This window comes from Arctopsyche grandis, chromosome 11, assembly GCF_051622035.1.
Source record: "Arctopsyche grandis isolate Sample6627 chromosome 11, ASM5162203v2, whole genome shotgun sequence".
In the NCBI taxonomy this organism is placed as follows: domain Eukaryota; kingdom Metazoa; phylum Arthropoda; class Insecta; order Trichoptera; family Hydropsychidae; genus Arctopsyche; species Arctopsyche grandis.
The window spans coordinates 30358049-30384700 of NC_135365.1; the positions used below are offsets into that span (position 1 = coordinate 30358049).

A 26652-nucleotide genomic window follows, 5' to 3' on the forward strand; every position below is an offset into this window, starting at 1 on the left:
TTTATTCTTTTTCTGCTCTTCCTCGGCTAGGCTTGTCACTAATCTGCGTACTAGGCTAATTTGGGTTCTAATGTTTTCCTTCGTGTTTTTGACGTTTGACACAAACTCCACGAGCATGTCCATTTCCACTTTTATTCTGTTTATTGGATCCATAATTTGTTGCTGTGGCTTTTCGTTGCTCATTGTCATTCATTTATTTATTTATTTATTTTAAACAGACCATTGTGGCTTAACAGGAATTCCTGAAGCGCTAAAGCCTAAAGTGCCACACTGGTCAAAAAAAAATATAACACAAAAAAGAAAAAAAACAAAATACCAATTAAACATAAACATAAATACATTCATACATAAACATGAAGAATAGCATTTATAATGACAGATAAAGTAAATGGACATTCATATCAGCAGATAATCCACGATGTGTCGTTTGTTGTGGTCAGCTGGTCTAAGAATCAGCTGTGCATGTAATGATGTTACGTCTCTCGCGTATGGGGGCAGGTAGTCACGCGCATGTTTGTCAGCTGTTCATAGTGCGAACTATGTATGTCGGCGGTTCGTTCCCGGTGACGTTTACTTCTTACGATTTTTTGTGGTAAAGATTTTTAATTGTGACCATAGATGTCGCTAGTGAATAAATAATTTAATTTAAGGTTTTGATCTTAATTGACCATAGATGTCGCTAGTGTATCAATAATTTAATTAAGGTTTTAATCTAAATTGACCATAGGTGTCGCTAGTGAGTAAATAATTTAATTACGGTTTTAATCTAAATTGACCATAGGTGTCGCTAGTGAATAAATAATTTAATTAGAGTTTTAATCTTAATTGGTTTTGCAGATAATTATTTATATTTGTTTATTTATTTGTATGAATGCCGTGTTGTACAGTAGGTGCTTTGCAACGATCGTCTGTGGCAAGCGGCTCGCCGGCGCCCCCACGATTTAAAAGCTAGTCAGCTGATCGTGTTCGTGTCGCGATCGAAACCGGCGTGGTGTAGTCAGATGGTCTAGGAATGTATTGTATTGTATTGTATTACACGTAATATTACAACAATTTGCGGATGTTTCACTGGCTTTATTCACAGTGTAGCCACCTTTGCCTGAGGCAGGCGTGAAATATAATTGGCTGTCACGCTATTTGACAGCTAGTCAGCTGATCGTATTCGTGTCACGATCGGAACCGGCGTGGTGTGGTACAGCTGTTCAAGCGATGTATTGTATTGTATTACACGTGATATAACGACGATTTGCGGGCGTTTCACTGGCTTTTTTCACAGTGTAGCCACCTTTGACAGTGACTGGCAGCTCCCCGCGCCCCCGAGAAATGTCAATGGTTGTCGCGCGATTTGACAGAAAGTCAGCTGGTCGTATTCGTATAGCGATCGGAACCGGCGTGCGTGGTCAGATGATTAGCGATGTTGTGTTACACGCGATATAACGACAATTTGCAAAGTGTCAATTATTATTATCGCTATGTGCGTGGTGTTTCGACAACTGTCGGTGTGTTATGGGTTGTGTGGTAGTTATAACAACGTGGCGGCCTGGTTTTTTTTTTTTTTTTACATGCAAACACACAGCCTCTCCTACCTCCTTCAGATACGTCTGATACTACTGGCACAGACGCAGTGAAGTGCCAATGGCCCCTCCTGACTCCTAGTTGCGACTCCTGGCTTCTAGTAGCGGTAGCGGTTCTGGACTGTGTAGACAGCCGGCGTCGGTGCTCGGCCGAGAGAGCGCGCACAGACACGTCCACTCGCTCCCACTGTCCGCGCGCTACTCCACCTCACAATACCTAACCTAACCTAACCTAACCATCACCGAAGTCAGAGAATTCAACATTGCCAAAATATCTACAAAAAGTTCATACCCCACCAAACCTCACCCATCTGAACCTAACCATCACCGAAATCAAAGAATTGGACATTGCAAAAATATCCACAAAACGGGCTTACCTCAAAATACCTAACCTAACCTAACCTAACCATCACCGAAGTCAGAGAATTCGACATTGCCAAAATATCCACAAAAAGTTCTTATCCTACCAAACCTCACCCATCTGAGCCTAACCATCAACGAAATTAAAGAATTAGACATTGCCAAAATATCTACAAAACATGCTTACCCCTTAATACCTAACCCAACCTAACCTTACCATCACCGAAGTCAGAGAATTCGACATTGCCAAAATATCCACAAAAAGTTCTTATCCTACCAAACCTCACCCAATTGAACCTAACCATCACCGAAATCAAAGAATTGGACATTGCAAAAATATCCACAAAACGTGCTCACCTCACAATACCTAACCTAACCTAACCTAACCATCACCGAAGTCAGAGAATTCGACTTTGCCAAAATATCCACAAAAAGTTCTTATCCTACCAAACCTCACCCATCTGAACCTAACCATCACCGAAATCAAAGAATTAGACATTGCCAAAATATCCACAAAACGTGCTTACCTCACAATACCTAACCCAACCTAACCTAACCATCACTGAAGTCAGAGAATCCAACATTGCCAAAATATCCACAAAAAGGGCATACCCCACCAAACTTCACCCATCTGAACCTAACCATCACCGAAATCGAAGAAATAGACATTGCCAAAATATCCACAAAACGTGCTTACCTCACTATACCTTATCCAACCTAACCTAACCATCACCGAAAATAGAGAATTCGACATTGCCAAAATATCCACAAAAAGTTCTTATCCTACCAAACCTCTCCCATCTGAACCTAACCATCACCGAAATCAAAGAATTGGACATCGCCAAAATAACAACAAAACGTGCTTACCTCACAATACCTAACCCAACCTAACCTTACCATCACCGAAGTCAGAGAATTCGACATTGCCAAAATATCCACAAAAAGTTCTTATCCTACCAAACCTCACCCATCTGAACCTAACCATCACCGAAATCAAAGAATTGGACATTGCAAAAATATCCACAAAACGTGCTTACCTTACAAAACCTAACCCAACCTAACCTAACCATCACCGAAGTCAGAGAATTCGACATTGCCAAAATATCCACAAAAAGTTCTTATCCTACCAAACCTCACACATCTGAACCTTACCATCACCGAAATCAAAGAATTGGACATTGCAAAAATATCCACAAAACGTGCTTACCTTACAATACCTAACCCAACCTAACCTAACCATCACCGAAGTCAGAGAATTCGACATTGCCAAAATATCCACAAAAAGTTCTTATCCTACCAAACCTCACTTATCTGAACCTAACCATCACCGAAATCAAAGAATTGGACAATGATAAAATATCCACAAAACGTGCTTACCTCACAATACCTAACCCAACCTAACCTAACCATCACCGAAGTCAAAGAATTCGACATTGCCAAAATATCCACAAAAAGTTCTTATCCTACCAAACCTCACCCATCTGAACCTAACCATCACCGAAATCAAAGAATTCGACATTGCCAAAATATCCACAAAACGTGCTTTCCTCACAATACCTAACCTAACCTAACCTAACCATCACCGAAGTCAGAGAATTCGACATTGCCAAAATATCCACAAAAAGTTCTTATCCTACCAAACCTCACTTATCTGAACCTAACCATCACCGAAATCAAAGAATTGGACAATGATAAAATATCCACAAAACGTGCTTACCTCACAATACCTAACCCAACCTAACCTAACCATCACCGAAGTCAAAGAATTCGACATTGCCAAAATATCCACAAAAAGTTCTTATCCTACCAAACCTCACCCATCTGAACCTAACCATCACCGAAATCAAAGAATTCGACATTGCCAAAATATCCAAAAAACGTGCTTACCTCACAATACCTAACCCAACCTAACCTAACCATCACCGAAGTCAAAGAATTCGACATTGCCAAAATATCCACAAAAAGTTCTTATCCTACCAAACCTCACCCATCTGAACCTAACCATCACCGAAATCAAAGAATTCGACATTGCCAAAATATCCACAAAACGTGCTTACCTCACAATACCTAACCTAACCTAACCTAACCATCACCGAAGTCAGAGAATTCGACATTGCCAAAATATCCACAAAAAGTTCTTATCCTACCAAACCTCACACATCTGAACCTTACCATCACCGAAATCAAAAAATTGGACATTGCAAAAATATCCACAAAACGTGCTTACCTTACAATACCTAACCCAACCTAACCTAACCATCACCGAAGTCAGAGAATTCGACATTGCCAAAATATCCACAAAAAGTTCTTATCCTACCAAACCTCACTTATCTGAACCTAACCATCACCGAAATCAAAGAATTGGACAATGATAAATTATCCACAAAACGTGCTTACCTCACAATACCTAACCCAACCTAACCTAACCATCACCGAAGTCAAAGAATTCGACATTGCCAAAATATCCACAAAAAGTTCTTATCCTACCAAACCTCACCCATCTGAACCTAACCATCACCGAAATCAAAGAATTCGACATTGCCAAAATATCCACAAAACGTGCTTACCTCACAATACCTAACCTAACCTAACCTAACCATCACCGAAGTCAGAGAATTCAACATTGCCAAAATATCTACAAAAAGTTCATACCCCACCAAACCTCACCCATCTGAACCTAACCATCACCGAAATCGAAGAAATGGACATTGCCAAAATATCCACAAAACGTGCTTACCTCACTATACCTTATCCAACCTAACCTAACCATCACCGAAAATAGAGAATTCGACATTGCCAAAATATCCACAAAAAGTTCTTATCCTACCAAACCTCTCCCATCTGAACCTAACCATCACCGAAATCAAAGAATTGGACATCGCCAAAATAACAACAAAACGTGCTTACCTCACAATACCTAACCCAACCTAACCTAACCATCACCGAAGTCAGAGAATTCGACATTGCCAAAATATCCACAAAAAGTTCTTATCCTACCAAACCTCACCCATCTGAACCTAACCATCACCGAAATCAAAGAATTGGACATTGCAAAAATATACACAAAACGTGCTTACCTCACAATACTTAACCTAACCTAACCTAACCATCACCGAAGTCAGAGAATTCGACATTGCCAAAATATCCACAAAAAGTTCTTATCCTACCAAACCTCACCCATCTGAGCCTAACCATCAACGAAATTAAAGAATTAGACATTGCCAAAATATCTACAAAACATGCTTACCCCTTAATACTTAACCCAACCTAACCTAACCATCACCGAAGTCAGAGAATTCGACATTGCCAAAATATCCACAAAAAGTTCATGTCCTACCAAACCTCACCCATCTGAACCTAACCATCACCGAAATCAAAGAATTAGGCATTGCCAAAATATCCACAAAACGTGCTTACCTCACAATACCTAACCTAACCTAACCTAACCATCACCGAAGTCAGAGAATTCGACTTTGCCAAAATATCCACAAAAAGTTCTTATCCTACCAAACCTCACCCATCTGAACCTAACCATCACCGAAATCAAAGAATTGGACATTGCCAAAATATCCACAAAACGTGCTTACCTCACAATACCTAACCCAACCTAACCTAACCATCACTGAAGTCAGAGAATCCAACATTGCCAAAATATCCACAAAAAGTTCATACCCCACCAAACCTCACCCATCTGAAACTAACCATCACCGAAATCGAAGAAATGGACATTGCCAAAATATCCACAAAACGTGCTTACCTCACTATACCTTATTCAACCTAACCTAACCATCACCGAAGTCAGAGAATTCGACATTGCCAAAATATCCACAAAAAGTTCTTATCCTACCAAACCTCACCCATTTGAACCTTACCATCACCGAAATCAAAGAATTGGACATTGCAAAAATATCCACAAAACGTGCTTACCTTACAATACCTAACCCAACCTAACCTAACCATCACCGAAGTCAGAGAATTCGACATTGCCAAAATATCCACAAAAAGTTCTTATCCTACCAAACCTCACCCATCTGAACCTAACCATCACCGAAATCAAAGAATTGGACATTGCAAAGATATACACAAAACGTGCTTACCTCACAATACTTAACCTAACCTAACCTAACCATCACCGAAGTCAGAGAATTCGACATTGCCAAAATATCCACAAAAAGTTCTTATCCTACCAAACCTCACCCATCTGAACCTTACCATCACCGAAATCAAAGAATTGGACATTGCAAAAATATCTACAAAACGTGCTTACCTTACAATACCTAACCCATTCTAACCTAACCATCACCGAAGTCAGAGAATTCGACATTGCCAAAATATCCACAAAAAGTTCTTATCCTACCAAACCTCACTTATCTGAACCTAACCATCACCGAAATCAAAGAATTGGACAATGATAAAATATCCACAAAACGTGCTTACCTCACAATACCTAACCCAACCTAACCTAACCATCACCGAAGTCAAAGAATTCGACATTGCCAAAATATCCACAAAAAGTTCTTATCCTACCAAACCTCACCCATCTGAACCTAACCATCACCGAAATCAAAGAATTGGACATTGCAAAAATATACACAAAACGTGCTTACCTCACAATACTTAACCTAGCCTAACCTAACCATCACCGAAGTCAGAGAATTCGACATTGCCAAAATATCCACAAAAAGTTCTTATCCTACCAAAACTCACCCATCTGAACCTTACCATCACCGAAATCAAAGAATTGGACATTGCAAAAATATCCACAAAACGTGCTTACCTTACAATACCTAACCCAACCTAACCTAACCATCACCGAAGTCAGAGAATTCGACATTGCCAAAATATCCACAAAAAGTTCTTATCCTACCAAACCTCACTTATCTGAACCTAACCATCACCGAAATCAAAGAATTGGACAATGATAAAATATCCACAAAACGTGCTTACCTCACAATACCTAACCTAACCTAACCTAACCATCACCGAAGTCAGAGAATTCGACTTTGCCAAAATATCCACAAAAAGTTCTTATCCTACCAAACCTCACCCATCTGAACCTAACCATCACCGAAATCAAAGAATTGGACATTGCCAAAATATCCACAAAACGTGCTTACCTCACAATACCTAACCCAACCTAACCTAACCATCACTGAAGTCAGAGAATCCAACATTGCCAAAATATCCACAAAAAGTTCATACCCCACCAAACCTCACCCATCTGAAACTAACCATCACCGAAATCGAAGAAATGGACATTGCCAAAATATCCACAAAACGTGCTTACCTCACTATACCTTATTCAACCTAACCTAACCATCACCGAAGTCAGAGAATTCGACATTGCCAAAATATCCACAAAAAGTTCTTATCCTACCAAACCTCACCCATCTGAACCTAACCATCACCGAAATCAAAGAATTGGACATTGCAAAAATATCCACAAAACGTGCTTACCTTACAATACCTAACCCAACCTAACCTAACCATCACCGAAGTCAGAGAATTCGACATTGCCAAAATATCCACAAAAAGTTCTTATCCTACCAAACCTCACCCATCTGAGCCTAACCATCAACGAAATTAAAGAATTAGACATTGCCAAAATATCTACAAAACATGCTTACCCCTTAAAACCTAACCCAACCTAACCTGACCATCACCGAAGTCAGAGAATTCGACATTGCCAAAATATCCACAAAAAGTTCTTATCCTACCAAACCTCTCCCATCTGAACCTAACCATCACCGAAATCAAAGAATTGGACATTGCAAAAATATCCACAAAACGTGCTTACCTCACAATACCTAACCTAACCTAACCTAACCATCACCGAAGTCAGAGAATTCGACATTGCCAAAATATCCACAAAAAGTTCTTATCCTACCAAACCTCACCCATCTGAGCCCAACCATCAACGAAATTAAAGAATTAGACATTGCCAAAATTGCTACAAAACATGCTTACCCCTTAATACCTTACCCAACCTAACCTTACCATCACCGAAGTCAGAGAATTCGACATTGCCAAAATATCCACAAAAAGTTCTTATCCTACCAAACCTCACCCAATTGAACCTAACCATCACCGAAATCAAAGAATTGGACAATGATAAAATATCCACAAAACGTGCTTACCTCACAATACCTAACCCAACCTAACCTAACCATCACCGAAGTCAGAGAATTCAACATTGCCAAAATATCTACAAAAAGTTCATACCCCACCAAACCTCACCCATCTGAACCTAACCATCACCGAAATCAAAGAATTAGGCATTGCCAAAATATCCACAAAACGTGCTTTCCTCACAATACCTAACCTAACCTAACCTAACCATCACCGAAGTCAGAGAATTCGACTTTGCCAAAATATCCACAAAAAGTTCTTATCCTACCAAACCTCACCCATCTGAACCTAACCATCACCGAAATCAAAGAATTGGACATTGCCAAAATATCCACAAAACGTGCTTACCTCACAATACCTAACCCAACCTAACCTAACCATCACTGAAGTCAGAGAATCCAACATTGCCAAAATATCCACAAAAAGTTCATACCCCACCAAACCTCACCCATCTGAAACTAACCATCACCGAAATCGAAGAAATGGACATTGCCAAAATATCCACAAAACGTGCTTACCTCACTATACCTTATTCAACCTAACCTAACCATCACCGAAGTCAGAGAATTCGACATTGCCAAAATATCCACAAAAAGTTCTTATCCTACCAAACCTCACCCATTTGAACCTTACCATCACCGAAATCAAAGAATTGGACATTGCAAAAATATCCACAAAACGTGCTTACCTTACAATACCTAACCCAACCTAACCTAACCATCACCGAAGTCAGAGAATTCGACATTGCCAAAATATCCACAAAAAGTTCTTATCCTACCAAACCTCACCCATCTGAACCTAACCATCACCGAAATCAAAGAATTGGACATTGCAAAAATATACACAAAACGTGCTTACCTCACAATACTTAACCTAACCTAACCTAACCATCACCGAAGTCAAAAAATTCGACATTGCCAAAATATCCACAAAAAGTTCTTATCCTACCAAACCTCACCCATCTGAACCTTACCATCACCGAAATCAAAGAATTGGACATTGCAAAAATATCCACAAAACGTGCTTACCTTACAATACCTAACCCAACCTAACCTAACCATCACCGAAGTCAGAGAATTCGACATTGCCAAAATATCCACAAAAAGTTCTTATCCTACCAAACCTCACTTATCTGAACCTAACCATCACCGAAATCAAAGAATTGGACAATGATAAAATATCCATAAAACGTGCTTACCTCACAATAACTAACCCAACCTAACCTAACCATCACCGAAGTCAAAGAATTCGACATTGCCAAAATATCCACAAAAAGTTCTTATCCTACCAAACCTCACCCATCTGAACCTAACCATCACCGAAATCAAAGAATTGGACATTGCAAAAATATACACAAAACGTGCTTACCTCACAATACTTAACCTAACCTAACCTAACCATCACCGAAGTCAGAGAATTCGACATTGCCAAAATATCCACAAAAAGTTCTTATCCTACCAAACCTCACCCATCTGAACCTAACCATCACCGAAATCAAAGAATTGGACATTGCCAAAATATCCACAAAACGTGCTTACCTCACAATACCTAACCCAACTTAACCTAACCATCACTGAAGTCAGAGAATCCAACATTGCCAAAATATCCACAAAAAGGGCATACCCCACCAAACCTCACCCATCTGAACCTAACAATCACCGAAATTGAAGAGATGGACATTGCCAAAATATCCACAAAACGTGCTCACCTCACTATACCTTATCCAACCTAACCTAACCATCACCGAAAATAGAGAATTCGACATTGCCAAAATATCCACAAAAAGTTCTTATCCTACCAAACCTCTCCCATCTGAACCTAACCATCACCGAAATCAAAGAATTGGACATCGCCAAAATAACAAAAAAACGTGCTTACCTCACAATACCTAACCCAACCTAACCTAACCATCACCGAAGTCAGAGAATTCGACATTGCCAAAATATCCACAAAAAGTTCTTATCCTACCAAACCTCACCCATCTGAACCTTACCATCACCGAAATCAAAGAATTGGACATTGCAAAAATATCCACAAAACGTGCTTACCTTACAATACCTAACCCAACCTAACCTAACCATCACCGAAGTCAGAGAATTCGACATTGCCAAAATATCCACAAAAAGTTCTTATCCTACCAAACCTCACCCATCTGAGCCTAACCATCAACGAAATTAAAGAATTAGACATTGCCAAAATATCTACAAAACATGCTTACCCCTTAATACCTAACCCAACCTAACCTAACCATCACCGAAGTCAGAGAATTCGACATTGCCAAAATATCCACAAAAAGTTCATATCCTACCAAACCTCACCCATCTGAACCTAACCATCACCGAAATCAAAGAATTGGACATTGCCAAAATATCCACAAAACGTGCTTACCTCACAATACCTAACCTAACCTAACCTAACCATCACCGAAGTCAGAGAATTCGACTTTGCCAAAATATCCACAAAAAGTTCTTATCCTACCAAACCTCACCCATCTGAACCTAACCATCACCGAAATCAAAGAATTGGACATTGCCAAAATATCCACAAAACGTGCTTACCTCACAATACCTAACCCAACCTAACCTAACCATCACTGAAGTCAGAGAATCCAACATTGCCAAAATATCCACAAAAAGTTCATACCCCACCAAACCTCACCCATCTGAAACTAACCATCACCGAAATCGAAGAAATGGACATTGCCAAAATATCCACAAAACGTGCTTACCTCACTATACCTTATTCAACCTAACCTAACCATCACCGAAGTCAGAGAATTCGACATTGCCAAAATATCCACAAAAAGTTCTTATCCTACCAAACCTCACCCATTTGAACCTTACCATCACCGAAATCAAAGAATTGGACATTGCAAAAATATCCACAAAACGTGCTTACCTTACAATACCTAACCCAACCTAACCTAACCATCACCGAAGTCAGAGAATTCGACATTGCCAAAATATCCACAAAAAGTTCTTATCCTACCAAACCTCACCCATCTGAACCTTACCATCACCGAAATCAAAGAATTGGACATTGCAAAAATATCCACAAAACGTGCTTACCTTACAATACCTAACCCAACCTAACCTAACCATCACCGAAGTCAGAGAATTCGACATTGCCAAAATATCCACAAAAAGTTCTTATCCTACCAAACCTCACTTATCTGAACCTAACCATCACCGAAATCAAAGATTTGGACAATGATAAAATATCCACAAAACGTGCTTACCTCACAATACCTAACCCAACCTAACCTAACCATCACTGAAGTCAAAGAATTCGACATTGCCAAAATATCCACAAAAAGTTCTTATCCTACCAAACCTCACCCATCTGAACCTAACCATCACCGAAATCAAAGAATTGGACATTGCAAAAATATACACAAAATGTGCTTACCTCACAATACTTAACCTAACCTAACCTAACCATCACCGAAGTCAGAGAATTCGACATTGCCAAAATATCCACAAAAAGTTCTTATCCTACCAAACCTCACCCATCTGAGCCTAACCATCAACGAAATTAAAGAATTAGACATTGCCAAAATATCTACAAAACATGCTTACCCCTTAATACCTAACCCAACCTAACCTAACCATCACCGAAGTCAGAGAATTCGAAATTGCCAAAATATCCACAAAAAGTTCTTATCCTACCAAACCTCACCCAATTGAACCTAACCATCACCGAAATCAAAGAATTGGACAATGATAAAATATCCACAAAACGTGCTTACCTCACAATACCTAACCCAAGCTAACCTAACCATCACCGAAGTCAGAGAATTCAACATTGCCAAAATATCTACAAAAAGTTCATACCCCACCAAACCTCACCCATCTGAACCTAACCATTACCGAAATCGAAGAAATGGACATTGCCAAAATATCCACAAAACGTGCTTACCTCACTATACCTTATCCAACCTAACCTAATCATCACCGAAAATAGAGAATTTGACATTGCCAAAATATCCACAAAAAGTTCTTATCCTACCAAACCTCACCCAATTGAACCTAACCATCACCGAAATCAAAGAATTGGACATTCTAAAAATATCCACAAATTGTGCTTACCTCACAATACCTAACCTAACCTAACCTAACCATCACCGAAGTCAGAGAATTCGACATTGCCAAAATATCCACAAAAAGTTCTTATCCTACCAAACCTCACCCATCTGAGCCTAACCATCAACGAAATTAAAGAATTAGACATTGCCAAAATATCTACAAAACATGCTTACCCCTTAAAACCTAACCCAACCTAACCTAACCATCACCGAAGTCAGAGAATTCGACATTGCCAAAATATCCACAAAAAGTTCTTATCCTACCAAACCTCTCCCATCTGAACCTAACCATCACCGAAATCAAAGAAATGGACATCGCCAAAATAACAACAAAACGTGCTTACCTCACAATACCTAAGCCAACCTAACCTAACCATCACCGAAGTCAGAGAATTCGACATTGCCAAAATATCCACAAAAAGTTCTTATCCTACCAAACCTCACCCAATTGAACCTAACCATCACCGAAATCAAAGAATTGGACATTGCAAAAATATCCACAAAACGTGCTCACCTCACAATACCTAACCCAACCTAACCTAACCATCACTGAAGTCAGAGAATCCAACATTGCCAAAATATCCACAAAAAGGGCATACCCCACCAAACCTCACCCATCTGAACCTAACCATCACCGAAATCGAAGAAATGGACATTGCTAAAATATCCACAAAACGTGCTTACCTCACTATACCTTATCCAACCTAACCTAACCATCACCGAAAATAGAGAATTCGACATTGCCAAAATATCCACAAAAAGTTCTTATCCTACCAAACCTCTCCCATCTGAACCTAACCATCACCGAAATCAAAGAATTGGACATCGCCAAAATAACAACAAAACGTGCTTACCTCACAATACCTAACCCAACCTAACCTAACCATCACCGAAGTTAGAGAATTCGATATTGCCAAAATATCCACAAAAAGTTCTTATCCTACCAAACCTCACCCATCTGAACCTAACCATCACCGAAATCAAAGAATTGGACATTGCAAAAATATCCACAAAACGTGCTTACCTTACAATACCTAACCCAACCTAACCTAACCATCACCGAAGTCAGAGAATTCGACATTGCCAAAATATCCACAAAAAGTTCTTATCCTACCAAACCTCACTTATCTGAACCTAACCATCACCGAAATCAAAGAATTGGACAATGATAAAATATCCACAAAACGTGCTTACCTCACAATACCTAACCCAACCTAACCTAACCATCACCGAAGTCAAAGAATTCGACATTGCCAAAATATCCACAAAAAGTTCTTATCCTACCAAACCTCACCCATCTGAACCTAACCATCACCGAAATCAAAGAATTCGACATTGCCAAAATATCCACAAAACGTGCTTACCTCACAATACCTAACCTAACCTAACCTAACCATCACCGAAGTCAGAGAATTCAACATTGCCAAAATATCTACAAAAAGTTCATACCCCACCAAACCTCACCCATCTGAACCTAACCATCACCGAAATCGAAGAAATGGACATTGCCAAAATATCCACAAAACGTGCTTACCTCACTATACCTTATCCAACCTAACCTAACCATCACCGAAAATAGAGAATTCGACATTGCCAAAATATCCACAAAAAGTTCTTATCCTACCAAACCTCTCCCATCTGAACCTAACCATCACCGAAATCAAAGAATTGGACATCGCCAAAATAACAACAAAACGTGCTTACCTCACAATACCTAACCCAACCTAACCTTACCATCACCGAAGTCAGAGAATTCGACATTGCCAAAATATCCACAAAAAGTTCTTATCCTACCAAACCTCACCCATCTGAACCTAACCATCACCGAAATCAAAGAATTGGACATTGCAAAAATATACACAAAACGTGCTTACCTCACAATACTTAACCTAACCTAACCTAACCATCACCGAAGTCAGAGAATTCGACATTGCCAAAATATCCACAAAAAGTTCTTATCCTACCAAACCTCACCCATCTGAGCCTAACCATCAACGAAATTAAAGAATTAGACATTGCCAAAATATCTACAAAACATGCTTACCCCTTAATATCTAACCCAACCTAACCTAACCATCACCGAAGTCAGAGAATTCGACATTGCCAAAATATCCACAAAAAGTTCATATCCTACCAAACCTCACCCATCTGAACCTAACCATCACCGAAATCAAAGAATTAGGCATTGCCAAAATATCCACAAAACGTGTTTACCTCACAATACCTAACCCAACCTAACCTAACCATCACCGAAGTCAGAGAATTCGACATTGCCAAAATATCCACAAAAAGTTCTTATCCTACCAAACCTCACCCATCTGAACCTAACCATCACCGAAATCAAAGAATTGGACATTGCAAAAATATACACAAAACGTGCTTACCTCACAATACTTAACCTAACCTAACCTAACCATCACCGAAGTCAGAGAATTCGACATTGCCAAAATATCCACAAAAAGTTCTTATCCTACCAAACCTCACCCATCTGAACCTTACCATCACCGAAATCAAAGAATTGGACATTGCAAAAATATCCACAAAACGTGCTTACCTTACAATACCTAACCCAACCTAACCTAACCATCACCGAAGTCAGAGAATTCGACATTGCCAAAATATCCACAAAAAGTTCTTATCCTACCAAACCTCACCCATCTGAGCCTAACCATCAACGAAATTAAAGAATTAGACATTGCCAAAATATCTACAAAACATGCTTACCCCTTAATACCTAACCCAACCTAACCTAACCATCACCGAAGTCAGAGAATTCGACATTGCCAAAATATCCACAAAAAGTTCATATCCTACCAAACCTCACCCATCTGAAACTAACCATCACCGAAATCAAAGAATTGGACATTGCCAAAATATCCACAAAACGTGCTTACCTCACAATACCTAACCTAACCTAACCTAACCATCACCGAAGTCAGAGAATTCGACTTTGCCAAAATATCCACAAAAAGTTCTTATCCTACCAAACCTCACCCATCTGAACCTAACCATCACCGAAATCAAAGAATTGGACATTGCCAAAATATCCACAAAACGTGCTTACCTCACAATACCTAACCCAACCTAACCTAACCATCACTGAAGTCAGAGAATCCAACATTGCCAAAATATCCACAAAAAGTTCATACCCCACCAAACCTCACCCATCTGAAACTAACCATCACCGAAATCGAAGAAATGGACATTGCCAAAATATCCACAAAACGTGCTTACCTCACTATACCTTATTCAACCTAACCTAACCATCACCGAAGTCAGAGAATTCGACATTGCCAAAATATCCACAAAAAGTTCTTATCCTACCAAACCTCACCCATTTGAACCTTACCATCACCGAAATCAAAGAATTGGACATTGCAAAAATATCCACAAAACGTGCTTACCTTACAATACCTAACCCAACCTAACCTAACCATCACCGAAGTCAGAGAATTCGACATTGCCAAAATATCCACAAAAAGTTCTTATCCTACCAAACCTCACCCATCTGAACCTAACCATCACCGAAATCAAAGAATTGGACATTGCAAAAATATCCACAAAACGTGCTTACCTTACAATACCTAACCCAACCTAACCTAACCATCACCGAAGTCAGAGAATTCGACATTGCCAAAATATCCACAAAAAGTTCTTATCCTACCAAACCTCACTTATCTGAACCTAACCATCACCGAAATCAAAGATTTGGACAATGATAAAATATCCACAAAACGTGCTTACCTCACAATACCTAACCCAACCTAACCTAACCATCACCGAAGTCAAAGAATTCGACATTGCCAAAATATCCACAAAAAGTTCTTATCCTACCAAACCTCACCCATCTGAACCTAACCATCACCGAAATCAAAGAATTGGACATTGCAAAAATATACACAAAATGTGCTTACCTCACAATACTTAACCTAACCTAACCTAACCATCACCGAAGTCAGAGAATTCGACATTGCCAAAATATCCACAAAAAGTTCTTATCCTACCAAACCTCACCCATCTGAGCCTAACCATCAACGAAATTAAAGAATTAGACATTGCCAAAATATCTACAAAACATGCTTACCCCTTAATACCTAACCCAACCTAACCTAACCATCACCTAAGTCAGAGAATTCGACATTGCCAAAATATCCACAAAAAGTTCATATCCTACCAAACCTCACCCATCTGAACCTAACCATCACCGAAATCAAAGAATTAGGCATTGCCAAAATATCCACAAAAAGTGCTTACCTCACAATACCTAACCCAACCTAACCTATCCATCACCGAAGTCCGAGAATTCGACATTGCCAAAATATCCACAAAAAGTTCTTATCCAACCAAACCTCACTTATCTGAACCTAACCATCACCGAAGCCAAAGAATTGGACAATGATAAAATATCCACAAAACGTGCTTACCTCACAATACCTAACCCAACCTAACCTAACCATCACCGAAGTCAAAGAATTCGACATTGCCAAAATATCCACAAAAAGTTCTTATCCTACCAAACCTCACCCATCTGAACCTAACCATCACCGAAATCAAAGAATTCGACATTGCCAAAATATCCACAAAACGTGCTTACCTCACAATACCTAACCTAACCTAACCTTACCATCACCGAAGTCAGAGAATTCAACATTGCCAAAATATCTACAAAAAGTTCATACCCCACCAAACCTCACCCATCTGAACCTAACCATCACCGAAATCGAAGAAAAGGACATTGCCAAAATATCCACAAAACGTGCTTACCTCACTATACCTTATCCAACCTAACCTAACCATCACCGAAAATAGAGTATTCGACATTGCCAAAATATCCACAAAAAGTTCTTATCCTACCAAACCTCACCCAATTGAACCTAACCATCACCGAAATCAAAGAATTGGACATTGCAAAAATATCCACAAAACGTGCTTACCTCACAATACCTAACCTAACCTAACCTAACCATCACCGAAGTCAGAGAATTCGACATTGCCAAAATATCCACAAAAAGTTCTTATCCTACCAAACCTCACCCATCTGAGCCTAACCATCAACGAAATTAAAGAATTAGACATTGCCAAAATATCTATAAAACATGCATACCCCTTAAAACCTAACCCAACCTAACCTAACCATCACCGAAGTCAGAGAATTCGACATTGCCAAAATATCCACAAAAAGTTCTTATCCTACCAAACCTCACCCATCTGAGCCTAACCATCAACGAAATTAAAGAATTAGACATTGCCAAAATATCTACAAAACATGCTTACCCCTTAAAACCTAACCCAACCTAACCTGACCATCACCGAAGTCAGAGAATTCGACATTGCCAAAATATCCACAAAAAGTTCTTATCCTACCAAACCTCTCCCATCTGAACCTAACCATCACCGAAATCAAAGAATTGGACATTGCAAAAATATCCACAAAACGTGCTTACCTCACAATACCTAACCTAACCTAACCTAACCATCACCGAAGTCAGAGAATTCGACATTGCCAAAATATCCACAAAAAGTTCTTATCCTACCAAACCTCACCCATCTGAGCCCAACCATCAACGAAATTAAAGAATTAGACATTGCCAAAATATCTACAAAACATGCTTACCCCTTAATACCTTACCCAACCTAACCTAACCATCACCGAAGTCAGAGAATTCAACATTGCCAAAATATCTACAAAAAGTTCATACCCCACCAAACCTCACCCATCTGAACCTAACCATTACCGAAATCGAAGAAATGGACATTGCCAAAATATCCACAAAACGTGCTTACCTCACTATACCTTATCCAACCTAACCTAACCATCACCGAAAATAGAGAATTCGACATTGCCAAAATATCCACAAAAAGTTCTTATCCGACCAAACCTCACCCAATTGAACCTAACCATCACCGAAATCAAAGAATTGGACATTCTAAAAATATCCACAAATTGTGCTTACCTCACAATACCTAACCTAACCTAACCTAACCATCACCGAAGTCAGAGAATTCGACATTGCCAAAATATCCACAAAAAGTTCTTATCCTACCAAACCTCACCCATCTGAGCCTAACCATCAACGAAATTAAAGAATTAGACAATGCCAAAATATCTACAAAACATGCTTACCCCTTAAAACCTAACCCAACCTAACCTAACCATCACCGAAGTCAGAGAATTCGACATTGCCAAAATATCCACAAAAAGTTCTTATCCTACCAAACCTCTCCCATCTGAACCTAACCATCACCGAAATCAAAGAAATGGACATCGCCAAAATAACAACAAAACGTGCTTACCTCACAATACCTAAGCCAACCTAACCTAACCAACACCGAAGTCAGAGAATTCGACATTGCCAAAATATCCACAAAAAGTTCTTATCCTACCAAACCTCACCCAATTGAACCTAACCATCACCGAAATCAAAGAATTGGACATTGCAAAAATATCCACAAAACGTGCTCACCTCACAATACCTAACCTAACCTAACCTAACCATCACCGAAGTCAGAGAATTCGACTTTGCCAAAATATCCACAAAAAGTTCTTATCCTACCAAACCTCACCCATCTGAACCTAACCATCACCGAAATCAAAGAATTAGACATTGCCAAAATATCCACAAAACGTGCTTACCTCACAATACCTAACCCAACCTAACCTAACCATCACTGAAGTCAGAGAATCCAACATTGCCAAAATATCCACAAAAAGGGCATACCCCACCAAACCTCACCCATCTGAACCTAACCATCACCGAAATCGAAGAAATGAACATTGCCAAAATATCCACAAAACGTGCTTACCTCACTATACCTTATCCAACCTAACCTAACCATCACCGAAAATAGAGAATTCGACATTGCCAAAATATCCACAAAAAGTTCTTATCCTACCAAACCTCTCCCATCTGAACCTAACCATCACCGAAATCAAAGAATTGGACATCGCCAAAATAACAACAAAACGTGCTTACCTCACAATACCTAACCCAACCTAACCTTACCATCACCGAAGTCAGAGAATTCGACATTGCCAAAATATCCACAAAAAGTTCTTATCCTACCAAACCTCACCCATCTGAACCTAACCATCACCGAAATCAAAGAATTGGACATTGCAAAAATATACACAAAACGTGCTTACCTCACAATACTTAACCTCACCTAACCTAACCATCACCGAAGTCAGAGAATTCGACATTGCCAAAATATCCACAAAAAGTTCTTATCCTACCAAACCTCACCCATCTGAGCCTAACCATCAACGAAATTAAAGAATTAGACATTGCCAAAATATCTACAAAACATGCTTACCCCTTAATATCTAACCCAACCTAACCTAACCATCACCGAAGTCAGAGAATTCGACATTGCCAAAATATCCACAAAAAGTTCATATCCTACCAAACCTCACCCATCTGAACCTAACCATCACCGAAATCAAAGAATTAGGCATTGCCAAAATATCCACAAAACGTGCTTACCTCACAATACCTAACCCAACCTAACCTAACCATCACCGAAGTCAGAGAATTCGACATTGCCAAAATATCCACAAAAAGTTCTTATCCTACCAAACCTCACCCATCTGAACCTAACCATCACCGAAATCAAAGAATTGGACATTGCAAAAATATACACAAAACGTGCTTACCTCACAATACTTAACCTAACCTAACCTAACCATCACCGAAGTCAGAGAATTCGACATTGCCAAAATATCCACAAAAAGTTCTTATCCTACCAAACCTCACCCATCTGAACCTTACCATCACCGAAATCAAAGAATTGGACATTGCAAAAATATCCACAAAACGTGCTTACCTTACAATACCTAACCCAACCTAACCTAACCATCACCGAAGTCAGAGAATTCGACATTGCCAAAATATCCACAAAAAGTTCTTATCCTACCAAACCTCACCCATCTGAGCCTAACCATCAACGAAATTAAAGAATTAGACATTGCCAAAATATCTACAAAACATGCTTACCCCTTAATACCTAACCCAACCTAACCTAACCATCACCGAAGTCAGAGAATTCGACATTGCCAAAATATCCACAAAAAGTTCATATCCTACCAAACCTCACCCATCTGAAACTAACCATCACCGAAATCAAAGAATTGGACATTGCCAAAATATCCACAAAACGTGCTTACCTCACAATACCTAACCTAACCTAACCTAACCATCACCGAAGTCAGAGAATTCGACTTTGCCAAAATATCCACAAAAAGTTCTTATCCTACCAAACCTCACCCATCTGAACCTAACCATCACCGAAATCAAAGAATTGGACATTGCCAAAATATCCACAAAACGTGCTTACCTCACAATACCTAACCCAACCTAACCTAACCATCACTGAAGTCAGAGAATCCAACATTGCCAAAATATCCACAAAAAGTTCATACCCCACCAAACCTCACCCATCTGAAACTAACCATCACCGAAATCGAAGAAATGGACATTGCCAAAATATCCACAAAACGTGCTTACCTCACTATACCTTATTCAACCTAACCTAACCATCACCGAAGTCAGAGAATTCGACATTGCCAAAATATCCACAAAAAGTTCTTATCCTACCAAACCTCACCCATTTGAACCTTACCATCACCGAAATCAAAGAATTGGACATTGCAAAAATATCCACAAAACGTGCTTACCTTACAATACCTAACCCAACCTAACCTAACCATCACCGAAGTCAGAGAATTCGACATTGCCAAAATATCCACAAAAAGTTCTTATCCTACCAAACCTCACCCATCTGAACCTAACCATCACCGAAATCAAAGAATTGGACATTGCAAAAATATCCACAAAACGTGCTTACCTTACAATACCTAACCCAACCTAACCTAACCATCACCGAAGTCAGAGAATTCGACATTGCCAAAATATCCACAAAAAGTTCTTATCCTACCAAACCTCACTTATCTGAACCTAACCATCACCGAAATCAAAGATTTGGACAATGATAAAATATCCACAAAACGTGCTTACCTCACAATACCTAACCCAACCTAACCTAACCATCACCGAAGTCAAAGAATTCGACATTGCCAAAATATCCACAAAAAGTTCTTATCCTACCAAACCTCACCCATCTGAACCTAACCATCACCGAAATCAAAGAATTGGACATTGCAAAAATATACACAAAATGTGCTTACCTCACAATACTTAACCTAACCTAACCTAACCATCACCGAAGTCAGAGAATTCGACATTGCCAAAATATCCACAAAAAGTTCTTATCCTACCAAACCTCACCCATCTGAGCCTAACCATCAACGAAATTAAAGAATTAGACATTGCCAAAATATCTACAAAACATGCTTACCCCTTAATACCTAACCTAACCTAACCTAACCATCACCTAAGTCAGAGAATTCGACATTGCCAAAATATCCACAAAAAGTTCATATCCTACCAAACCTCACCCATCTGAACCTAACCATCACCGAAATCAAAGAATTAGGCATTGCCAAAATATCCACAAAAAGTGCTTACCTCACAATACCTAACCCAACCTAACCTATCCATCACCGAAGTCCGAGAATTCGACATTGCCAAAATATCCACAAAAAGTTCTTATCCAACCAAACCTCACTTATCTGAACCTAACCATCACCGAAGCCAAAGAATTGGACAATGATAAAATATCCACAAAACGTGCTTACCTCACAATACCTAACCCAACCTAACCTAACCATCACCGAAGTCAAAGAATTCGACATTGCCAAAATATCCACAAAAAGTTCTTATCCTACCAAACCTCACCCATCTGAACCTAACCATCACCGAAATCAAAGAATTCGACATTGCCAAAATATCCACAAAACGTGCTTACCTCACAATACCTAACCTAACCTAACCTTACCATCACCGAAGTCAGAGAATTCAACATTGCCAAAATATCCACAAAACGTGCTTACCTCACTATACCTTATCCAACCTAACCTAACCATCACCGAAAATAGAGTATTCGACATTGCCAAAATATCCACAAAAAGTTCTTATCCTACCAAACCTCACCCAATTGAACCTAACCATCACCGAAATCAAAGAATTGGACATTGCAAAAATATCCACAAAACGTGCTTACCTCACAATACCTAACCTAACCTAACCTAACCATCACCGAAGTCAGAGAATTCGACATTGCCAAAATATCCACAAAAAGTTCTTATCCTACCAAACCTCACCCATCTGAGCCTAACCATCAACGAAATTAAAGAATTAGACATTGCCAAAATATCTATAAAACATGCATACCCCTTAAAACCTAACCCAACCTAACCTAACCATCACCGAAGTCAGAGAATTCGACATTGCCAAAATATCCACAAAAAGTTCTTATCCTACCAAACCTCACCCATCTGAGCCTAACCATCAACGAAATTAAAGAATTAGACATTGCCAAAATATCTACAAAACATGCTTACCCCTTAAAACCTAACCCAACCTAACCTGACCATCACCGAAGTCAGAGAATTCGACATTGCCAAAATATCCACAAAAAGTTCTTATCCTACCAAACCTCTCCCATCTGAACCTAACCATCACCGAAATCAAAGAATTGGACATTGCAAAAATATCCACAAAACGTGCTTACCTCACAATACCTAACCTAACCTAACCTAACCATCACCGAAGTCAGAGAATTCGACATTGCCAAAATATCCACAAAAAGTTCTTATCCTACCAAACCTCACCCATCTGAGCCCAACCATCAACGAAATTAAAGAATTAGACATTGCCAAAATATCTACAAAACATGCTTACCCCTTAATACCTTACCCAACCTAACCTAACCATCACCGAAGTCAGAGAATTCAACATTGCCAAAATATCTACAAAAAGTTCATACCCCACCAAACCTCACCCATCTGAACCTAACCATTACCGAAATCGAAGAAATGGACATTGCCAAAATATCCACAAAACGTGCTTACCTCACTATACCTTATCCAACCTAACCTAACCATCACCGAAAATAGAGAATTCGACATTGCCAAAATATCCACAAAAAGTTCTTATCCGACCAAACCTCACCCAATTGAACCTAACCATCACCGAAATCAAAGAATTGGACATTCTAAAAATATCCACAAATTGTGCTTACCTCACAATACCTAACCTAACCTAACCTAACCATCACCGAAGTCAGAGAATTCGACATTGCCAAAATATCCACAAAAAGTTCTTATCCTACCAAACCTCACCCATCTGAGCCTAACCATCAACGAAATTAAAGAATTAGACATTGCCAAAATATCTACAAAACATGCTTACCCCTTAAAACCTAACCCAACCTAACCTAACCATCACCGAAGTCAGAGAATTCGACATTGCCAAAATATCCACAAAAAGTTCTTATCCTACCAAACCTCTCCCATCTGAACCTAACCATCACCGAAATCAAAGAAATGGACATCGCCAAAATAACAACAAAACGTGCTTACCTCACAATACCTAAGCCAACCTAACCTAACCATCACCGAAGTCAGAGAATTCGACATTGCCAAAATATCCACAAAAAGTTCTTATCCTACCAAACCTCACCCAATTGAACCTAACCATCACCGAAATCAAAGAATTGGACATTGCAAAAATATCCACAAAACGTGCTCACCTCACAATACCTAACCTAACCTAACCTAACCATCACCGAAGTCAGAGAATTCGACTTTGCCAAAATATCCACAAAAAGTTCTTATCCTACCAAACCTCACCCATCTGAACCTAACCATCACCGAAATCAAAGAATTAGACATTGCCAAAATATCCACAAAACGTGCTTACCTCACAATACCTAACCCAACCTAACCTAACCATCACTGAAGTCAGAGAATCCAACATTGCCAAAATATCCACAAAAAGGGCATACCCCACCAAACCTCACCCATCTGAACCTAACCATCACCGAAATCGAAGAAATGGACATTGCCAAAATATCCACAAAACGTGCTTACCTCACTATACCTTATCCAACCTAACCTAACCATCACCGAAAATAGAGAATTCGACATTGCCAAAATATCCACAAAAAGTTCTTATCCTACCAAACCTCTCCCATCTGAACCTAACCATCACCGAAATCAAAGAATTGGACATCGCCAAAATAACAACAAAACGTGCTTACCTCACAATACCTAACCCAACCTAACCTAACCATCACCGAAGTCAGAGAATTCGACATTGCCAAAATATCCACAAAAAGTTCTTATCCTACCAAACCTCACCCATCTGAACCTAACCATCACCGAAATCAAAGAATTGGACATTGCAAAAATATACACAAAACGTGCTTACCTCACAATACTTAACCTTACCTAAGCTAACCATCACCGAAGTCAGAGAATTCGACATTGCCAAAATATCCACAAAAAGTTCTTATCCTACCAAACCTCACACATCTGAACCTTACCATCACCGAAATCAAAGAATTGGACATTGCAAAAATATCCACAAAACGTGCTTACCTTACAATACCTAACCCAACCTAACCTAACCATCACCGAAGTCAGAGAATTCGACATTGCCAAAATATCCACAAAAAGTTCTTATCCTACCAAACCTCACTTATCTGAACCTAACCATCACAGAAATCAAAGAATTGGACAATGATAAAATATCCACAAAACGTGCTTACCTCACAATACCTAACCCAACCTAACCTAACCATCACCGAAGTCAAAGAATTCGACATTGCCAAAATATCCACAAAAAGTTCTTATCCTACCAAACCTCACCCATCTGAACCTAACCATCACCGAAATCAAAGAATTCGACATTGCTAAAATATCCACAAAACGTGCTTACCTCACAATACCTAACCTAACCTAACCTAACCATCACCGAAGTCAGAGAATTCAACATTGCCAAAATATCTACAAAAAGTTCATACCCCACCAAACCTCACCCATCTGAACCTAACCATCACCGAAATCGAAGAAATGGACATTGCCAAAATATCCACAAAACGTGCTTACCTCACTTTACCTTATCCAACCTAACCTAACCATCACCGAAAATAGAGAATTCGACATTGCCAAAATATCCACAAAAAGTTCTTATCCTACCAAACCTCTCCCATCTGAACCTAACCATCACCGAAATCAAAGAATTGGACATCGCCAAAATAACAACAAAACGTGCTTACCTCACAATACCTAACCCAACCTAACCTTACCATCACCGAAGTCAGAGAATTCGACATTGCCAAAATATCCACAAAAAGTTCTTATCCTACCAAACCTCACCCAATTGAACCTAACCATCATCGAAATCAAAGAATTGGACAATGATAAAATATCCACAAAACGTGCTTACCTCACAATACCTAACCCAACCTAACCTAACCATCACCGAAGTCAAAGAATTCGACATTGCCAAAATATCCACAAAAAGTTCTTATCCTACCAAACCTCACCCATCTGAACCTAACCATCACCGAAATCAAAGAATTCGACATTGCCAAAATATCCACAAAACGTGCTTACCTCACAATACCTAACCTAACCTAACCTAACCATCACCGAAGTCAGAGAATTCAACATTGCCAAAATATCTACAAAAAGTTCATACCCCACCAAACCTCACCCATCTGAACCTAACCATTACCGAAATCGAAGAAATGGACATTGCCAAAATATCCACAAAACGTGCTTACCTCACTATACCTTATCCAACCTAACCTAACCATCACCGAAAATAGAGAATTCGACATTGCCAAAATATCCACAAAAAGTTCTTATCCTACCAAACCTCACCCAATTGAACCTAACCATCACCGAAATCAAAGAATTGGACATTGCAAAAATATCCACAAAACGTGCTTACCTCACAATACCTAACCTAACCTAACCTAACCATCACCGAAGTCAGAGAATTCGACATTGCCAAAATATCCACAAAAAGTTCTTATCCTACCAAACCTCACCCATCTGAGCCTAACCATCAACGAAATTAAAGAACTAGACATTGCCAAAATATCTATAAAACATGCTTACCCCTTAAAACCTAACCCAACCTAACCTAACCATCACCGAAGTTAGAGAATTCGACATTGCCAAAATATCCACAAAAAGTTCTTATCCTACCAAACCTCACCCATCTGAGCCTAACCATCAACGAAATTAAAGAATTAGACATTGCCAAAATATCTACAAAACATGCTTACCCCTTAAAACCTAACCTAACCTAACCTGACCATCACCGAAGTCAGAGAATTCGACATTGCCAAAATATCCACAAAAAGTTCTTATCCTACCAAACCTCTCCCATCTGAACCTAACCATCACCGAAATCAAAGAATTGGACATTGCAAAAATATCCACAAGACGTGCTTACCTCACAATACCTAACCTAACCTAACCTAACCATCACCGAAGTCAGAGAATTCGACATTGCCAAAATATCCACAAAAAGTTCTTATCCTACCAAACCTCACCAATCTGAGCCTAACCATCAACGAAATTAAAGAATT

General features: G+C 39.3%; 1 protein-coding gene across 1 annotated transcript in view; it reads right to left on the reverse strand.

Moving 5' to 3' along the window:
- Positions 1 to 210: 210 nt before the first annotated feature.
- LOC143918647 (uncharacterized) overlaps positions 211 to 26652 on the reverse strand; it is a 41017-nt gene continuing 14575 nt past the window's right edge. The window contains exon 2 of the mRNA XM_077440590.1: positions 211 to 270. Coding sequence (XP_077296716.1) covers positions 211 to 270 — 60 coding nt within the window. The remainder of the gene's footprint in view (positions 271 to 26652) is intronic.